The 7397-nt window shown below is 40.3% G+C and overlaps 1 protein-coding gene across 2 annotated transcripts in view; it reads left to right on the top strand.

The window, feature by feature from the left end:
• CPD (carboxypeptidase D) overlaps positions 1-7397 on the top strand; it is a 91366-nt gene that overhangs the window by 68351 nt on the left and 15618 nt on the right. For both annotated transcript variants that reach the window (XM_011990384.1, XM_011990385.1), the window contains exons 14-17: positions 1319-1454; positions 4964-5095; positions 5901-5996; positions 6104-6168. In XM_011990384.1, the coding sequence (XP_011845774.1) occupies positions 1319-1454; positions 4964-5095; positions 5901-5996; positions 6104-6168 (429 nt within the window). The remainder of the gene's footprint in view (positions 1-1318; positions 1455-4963; positions 5096-5900; positions 5997-6103; positions 6169-7397) is intronic.

Here is a 7397-nt window from a genome sequence, read left to right on the forward strand (position 1 = left end):
AAAAAAAAAAAAAAAAAAGAAAAAAGAAAAATCTAGTGAAAGTCTAGTTTTTCAATATAGTTTTCCTTTTCATGTAATACATAAAAAATTATTGGACATCTTGGCTGCTAAGAGATTTTAGAAAAAGCAATATGGTATTATCTACTTGAGCCATCTGTGATTACAAAAAAGAACTTTGACCAGGGTGTGATGACTCATGCCTGTAATCACAACACTTCAGGGGGCTAAAGAGAAGAGGACCACTTGATGCCAGACGGTTGAGACCAGCCTGAGCAACAGAGTGATACCCTGTCTCTACAAACATTTTAAAAATTAGCTGGGCATTGAGGTGCACACCTGTAATCCTAGCTACTTGGGAGGCTAAAGTGGGAGGATCACTTGAGCCTCGTAGGTCAAGACTGCAGTGAGCTGTGATTGCACCACTGTATTCCAGCCTGGGTAACAGGCCGAAATCTCGAAAACAAACAAAACAACTTTGACCCACAGGCTTGGGCATGTATGATTAAGCATCCTAGTTGTAGGTTGCCTTAGAGAAGGGAAGAAAAGAGTGCATCCTTCTAAAACACTCACTAATTGGCACTGTCCATAGTGGACTTAGGAAAGGGAAAAAGAACTGATATTTATTGAATACATATTTTGTGCCAGGTAATATACCATGTATATTATATAGATCATTATATCCTCAACCATGTGATAATGATTATCTCCATTTTATAAATGTAGAAACTGAGGCAGTCCCACAGCTAGAAACTGGTAAAACTAGAATTTAAACCCAAGTATGTCTACTCCGAAGCCCAGTGCAGTTCTGCCTCCCCAAAACAAATTTGGAAAGAATTGATGTCATGATTAGGATCGGAAGGGACCTGTGTAATTAGGTGACATGCATTTAAATCAGACCGACCAAAAATTGTTATCTTCCTTTGTGGGACTGGTGCTCTGTGTTGTGAACTCACTCAACTCTGCCATTAGAGCACAAAAGCAGTCATATGTAAATGAATAGTCATGGTTATGTGTCAGTAAAACTTTATATACAATAGCAGGCACCAACTGAATTTGGCCGGCAGTTAGTGGTTCCTGACCCCTGTTCTAAGTCACTGGGAGGTCTCTGGGAACATTAGCTATACAGTAGTTTTTTGCTTATTTTTAATATATTTGAAGCAAAAGGAAATTTTATTTTTTATTTTTTCGTTCATTTTAGTTCTGCCTTTTACGTTAACTGTGTGTAGAATAAACAACAGACTTTCCGTTTGAGGCATGAGAGGGTACCCATTGATTCTACACACAGCTAGTAACTCATTAATTTCTGTTTCTGCTTTAGTTGGTTGACAGGACTAGGATTGTGATTGTCCCTTCTCTAAATCCAGATGGGCGAGAGAGAGCTCAAGAGAAAGACTGTACTTCAAAAATAGGACAAACGAATGCTCGTGGCAAAGATTTGGATACAGACTTCACAAGTAAGGCTAATTTTTAGGCCATTAAAATACTTAGGAGATAATTTCTTTTTGCTGGAAGATTGGTTGATCCTATTTTGTCAGTGAGTAATGAAGTACTTTCTTGTCTGGGTTATGAATGTGAGGTATAAATGAATAGAGACATCCGGAAAACTTTTTGAATTTTTCTCCATTATTATTTGCAAAAATAATTAAAATTTTTCATATAAATTCAATCCATTATATCGGGATGTTTCTTCACTAGTTGTGTAGAGATGTGTATTCTCTCTCCCCTCCTATGTGTGTGTATACACACATGACACACATATATGTGTATATTGATTTGAAGAGCCCTGTTTCTTATTTACTTAAATGGGATCACCAACTGTATACATTATTCTATAACCTTTTTCATTAAATGTGTATCACTGACATCTTTCAATTTCAGTACTTACAGATCTCTAACATTCTTTTTTTTTTTTTTTTGAGACAGAGTCTCACTCTGTTGCTCAGGCTGGAGTGTGATGGTTTGATCTTGGCTCACCTCTGCCTCTCAGGTTAAGCAATTTTCCTGTCTCAGCCTCCTGAATAGCTGGGATTATAGGCACCTGCCACCATGCCTGGCCAATTTTTGTATTTTTAGTAGAGACGAGGTTTTATCATGTTGGTCAGGCTGGTCTTGAACTCCTGACCTCGGGTGATCTGCCTGGCTCAGCCTCCCAAAGTGCTGGGATTACAGGCATTAGCCACTGTGCCAGGCTCAACATTCTTTTTTAATGGCATCTAGTATGCCATTAATCTATGACAGTACTCTAATTTATTCAACCATTTTCTACCGATAGATATTTACTTTATTTCTGGCCACTTGCTTTTTTGCTTTTGTAAACAGTGCTGCAGAGAACAGCCAGCTTTCTGAAACTAATTTTCTTCCAAAGATAGCATATTAGTCCATTTTCACACTGCTGATAAAGGCATACCCAAGACTGGGAAGAAAAGGATTTTTAATTTGACTTACAGCTCTACATGGCTGGGGAGGTTTCACAATCATGGCGGAGGATGAAAGGCACTTCTTACATGGTGGCAGCAAGAGAGTATGAGAAGGAAGCAAAAGCAGATCTGATAAACCTACCAGATCTCGTAAGACTTATTCACCATCACGAGAATAATACAGGAGAGACCCACCCCCATGATTCAGTTACCTCCCACTGAGTCCCTCCCACAACAAGTGGGAGTTCTGGGAAATAAAATTCAAGTTGAGATTTGGATGGGGACACAGCCAAACCATATCATTCTGCCACTGGTCCCTCCCACATCTCATGTCCTCACATTTCAAAACCAATCATGCTTTCCCAACAGTCCCCCGAAGTCTTATTTCAGCATTAACTCAAAAGTCCACAGTCCAATATCTCATCTGAGACAAGTCCCTTCTGCCTATGAGCCTGTAAAATCAAAAGCAAGTTAGTTACTTCCTAGATAAAATAGGGGTACAGGCATTGGGTAAACACAGACATTCCAAATGGGAGAAATTGGCCAAAACGGAGGGGCTACAGGCCCCATACGAGTTCAAAATCAAGCAGGGCAGTCAAATCTTAAAAGTTCAAAAATTTTCTCCTTTGACTCCATGTTTTGCATCTAGGTCATGCTGATGCAGGAAGTAGGTTCCCATGGTCTTGGGCAGCTCTACCCCTGTGGCTTTACAGGGTACAGTCTCTCTCCCAGCTGCTTTCACCAACTGGCATTGAGTGTCAGTGGCTTTTCCAGGGGCATAGTGCAAGCTGTCGGTGGATCTACCATTCTGGGGTCTGGAGAACAGTGGCCTTCTTCTCACAGCTCCATTAGGTGGTACCTCAGTAGGGACTCTGTGTGGGGACTCTGATCCCACATTTCCCTTCTGCACTGCCCTAGCAGAGGTTCTCCATGAAGGGCCTGCCCCTGCGGCAAACTTTTGCCTGGACATCCAAGCTTTTCCATACATCTCTTGAAATCTAGGTGGAGGTTCCCAAACATAAATTCTTGGCTTTTTTGCACCTGCAGGCTCAACACCACATGGAAGCTGCCAGGTCTTGGGGCTTCCATCCACTGAAGCAACAGCCTGAGCTGTACCTTGGCCCCTTTTAGTCACAGCTGGAGCAACTAGGAGGCAGGGCACCAAGTCCCTAGACTGCCCCCAGCACAGGGACCCTGAGCCTGGCCCACAAAACCACTTTTTCCTCCTGGGCCTCCAGGCCTTTGATGGGAGGGGCTGCCGGGAAGGTCTCTGACATGGCCTGGAGATATTTTCCCCATGGTCTTGGGCATTAACATTAGGCTCCTTGCTACTTATGCAAATTTCTGCAGCTGGGTTGAATTTCTCCCCAGAAAATGGGTTTTTCTTTTCTGCATAGTCAGGCTGCAAATTTTCCAAACTTTTATGCTTTGTTTCCCTTATGAAACTGAATGCCTTTAACAGCACCCATGTCACCTCTTGAATGCTTTGCTGCTTAGAAATTTCTTCCACCAGATACCCTAAGTAGTCTCTCTCAGGTTCAAAGTTCCAAAAATCTCTGGGGCACGGGCAAAATGCTGCCAGTCTCTTTGCTAAAACATAACAAGAATCACCTTTGCTCCAGTTCCCAACAAGTTCATTATCTCCATCTGAGACCATTTCAGTCTGGACCTTATTGGTCATATCACTATCAGCACTTTTGTCAAAGCCATTCAACAAGTCTCTAGGAAGTTCTACACTTTCCCACGTTTCCCTGTCTTCTTCGGAGCCCTACAAACTGTTCCAACCTCTGCCTGTTACCCAGCTCCAAAGTTGCTTCCAGATTTTTGGATATGTTTTCAGCAACACCTGACTCTATTGGTACCAATTTACTGTATTAATCTGTTTTCACGCTGCTAATAAAGACATACTTGAGACTGGGAAGAAAAGGAGATTTAATTGGACTTACAGTCCCACATGGCTGGGGAGGTTTCACAATCATAGCGGAGGATGAAAGGCACTTCTTACATGGCAGTGGCAAGACAGAATGAGAAGGAAGTGAAAGTGGAAACCCCCGATAAACCCATCAGATCTTGTGAGACTTATTCACTAACACAAGAATAGCATGGGAAAGACCCGCCCCCATGATTCAGTCACCTCTCACTGGGTGCCTCCCACAGCACATGGGAATTCTGGGAGATGCAATTCAAGTTGAGATTTGGGTGGGGGTACAGCCAAACCATATCAGATAGGTTATTTATATATTCCCTAAATTATTCTGTAAAGCAGGATATGCGTATTCTTTTTGTTTTTTTAAATAAGATTTTTCTTTAACTTGCTTAGAGTCATTAGTATATACATATCCTGAAGTACATAATAGAACTCATACTAACCTACCTTCTGTAATGTATCTTTCTTGCTTGAGATAGTAGCTTATGGAGAAATAAAATATTTATCTGCAAATTTTTAAGTTAGCATTTTGATTGTATTCAAGTAGAGAGTATTTCCTTAGATACTCATACTAAGATTTAAAATTTGATATTTTATATTTGACTTTTCTCTTTTTTAGATAATGCCTCCCAACCTGAGACTAAAGCCATCATTGAAAATTTGATTCAAAAACAGGACTTTAGTCTTTCTGTTGCCTTAGATGGTGGTTCTGTGCTGGTCACATATCCTTATGACAAGCCAGTACAGACAGGTATGTAGAATGTCATTTCATATATATACTATTTAAGCTTAGGTAGCAAATCCTAATTAAGTAATGTCCCTTCCACATTTTTATAAATAGTGAGCATTCGAGCACACTCTGTGAGCAAATTACCAACCAAAGAAGACTGTACATATATCAGCAGTTCAGTTACTTGGAGAAGAGAGCTCAGATCTAATGGAAGCCCAGCTTTATTGAGTCTAGCTATCTTGTTCCATATGTTCCCTTTAGTCCACAACCATTTACTGAAAAATTATTATGTCTGTAAATACTGAGAATGTAAAAGTGAGTATGACACTTTTCATTCTCTGTGCCTCATGAAACTCCTATGTAACCAAACACTAACAGTACAGATTTGTCCTCTCCTGTTTTAAACTTTGACTAAGTGGTTGCATCTTATGGTGAGTTAAACAGTTGGTGGTTTAATCTCTGTGGGGTTGCAGTATATGGAGATAGTTTGGGTGGTTTTCAGTGCATCCTAATAACAAAGAATATTGTTACTAGGTTACAGTTGTCCCAAAATGCAGTAAGACATATCAAAACAAGTTTGTAGTTTAGTGTAATAGTCTGTTATGAAAACTCAGCATTAGAACCTTTTAATGTAAGGAGGATGTTGGTCTTCTTCGTGTGATTATCTTAGGTAAATAAAACCTTTTAGGGTTAATTATAGTAACAGTATACTTAAGCAGAGTGCAAAATTTATTAGGAGAAAAAGATGACTTGTATACATGAAAGTTAACTTGGGGAAAAAATCATTTGGATTTCTCCACTGACTTCTAATTTTTTCTTTCTACAGTGGAAAATAAAGAGACTCTGAAGCATCTGGCATCTCTTTATGCAAATAATCATCCATCCATGCACATGGGTCAGCCCAGTTGTCCGAATAAATCAGGTAAGTGTTTTCCATGCTTTTTGTTATTGCTGTTATTGTTGCTTTTGTGGGGAAAGGAGTTTCACCTTAAGGTCTGCTTGATTCCACATTTCTCAATGCTTTTATAGATGAGAATATTCCAGGAGGAGTAATGCGTGGAGCGGAATGGCATAGTCACCTGGGCAGCATGAAGGTATGCTTTCTAGAACATGGTTAGAATGGAGTTATGGCCAGGCACGATGTCGTACGTGTAATCCCAGTGCTTTGGGAGGCCAAGGCAGGTGGATTATCTGAGATTGGGAGTTCGAGACCAGCCTGGCCAACATGCGAAACCCCGTTTCTACTAAAAATATAAAAATTAGCTGGATGTGGTGGCAGACGCCTGTAATCCCAGCTACTTGGGAGGCTGAGTCAGGAGAATCACTTGAACCTGGGAGGCGGAGGTTGCAGTGAGTCTAGTTGAGATCGTGCTACTGCACTCCAGCCTGGGCAACAGAGTGAGACTCCATCTCAAAAAAAAAAAGAGTGGAGTTTATGAATATCGGCCATTGAGTGCAAGAATAGGTGACTTTTCTGGTATTGTAAAGTGAATGGCATCTGGCTCATGGCTTTCTTGACATGTTTAGCCCTTAAATTAACCCGAGAGTACTTTTTTTGGCCATTTTAACCATTTTTAATTGTACAGTTCAGTGACATTAATTAAATGTTGTGCCCCCAAAACCATATCTATTTCCAAAACTTCATTTGCCCCAGACAGAAACTCTGTATCCACTAAGCAGTAACTCCCTATTCCCCTCTCCCACGACTCCTGGAACCCCTGTCTACTTTCTATTTGCCTATTCTATATATTTCATGTAAGTAGAATCATACAATATTTACCCTTTCACTTAGCAAAATGTTTTTAGGATTCATCCATTTTAGAGCATGTATCATTACTTCATTCCTTTTTATGGCTGAATAATATTCCATTTATGTTTATACCACATTTTGTTTGTTAATTCATGTATTGATGGGCACTTGGATTTCTGCTTTTTGGCTATTGCGAATGATGTTGCCATGAACATTGGTATTGCAGGTATCTGTTTGAACCCCATGCTGCCATGAGCCTTGGTATTAAAGTATCTGTCACTTCTTTGGGGTAGATACCTAGGAGTGGAATTACCTGGTTATGTTGTAATTCTATGTTTCACCTTTTGAGGAACCACCAAACTGTTTTCCACAGCAGCTGCACCATTTTACATTCCTTACCAGCATTGTTTGAGGGTTCCAATTTTTCCCATATCCTCTCCTTACCAACACTTATTTTCGTTTTTTTTTTTTTTTTTTTTTTTTTAACAGAGTCTCATTCTGTTGCTCAGGTTGGAGTGCAGTGGCTATGACTCCTTCACAGCTTATTGCAGCCTCAACCTCCCAGGCCTAAGT

This window comes from Mandrillus leucophaeus, unplaced genomic scaffold, assembly GCF_000951045.1.
Source record: "Mandrillus leucophaeus isolate KB7577 unplaced genomic scaffold, Mleu.le_1.0 Scaffold379, whole genome shotgun sequence".
Taxonomy (NCBI): Eukaryota; Metazoa; Chordata; class Mammalia; order Primates; family Cercopithecidae; genus Mandrillus; species Mandrillus leucophaeus.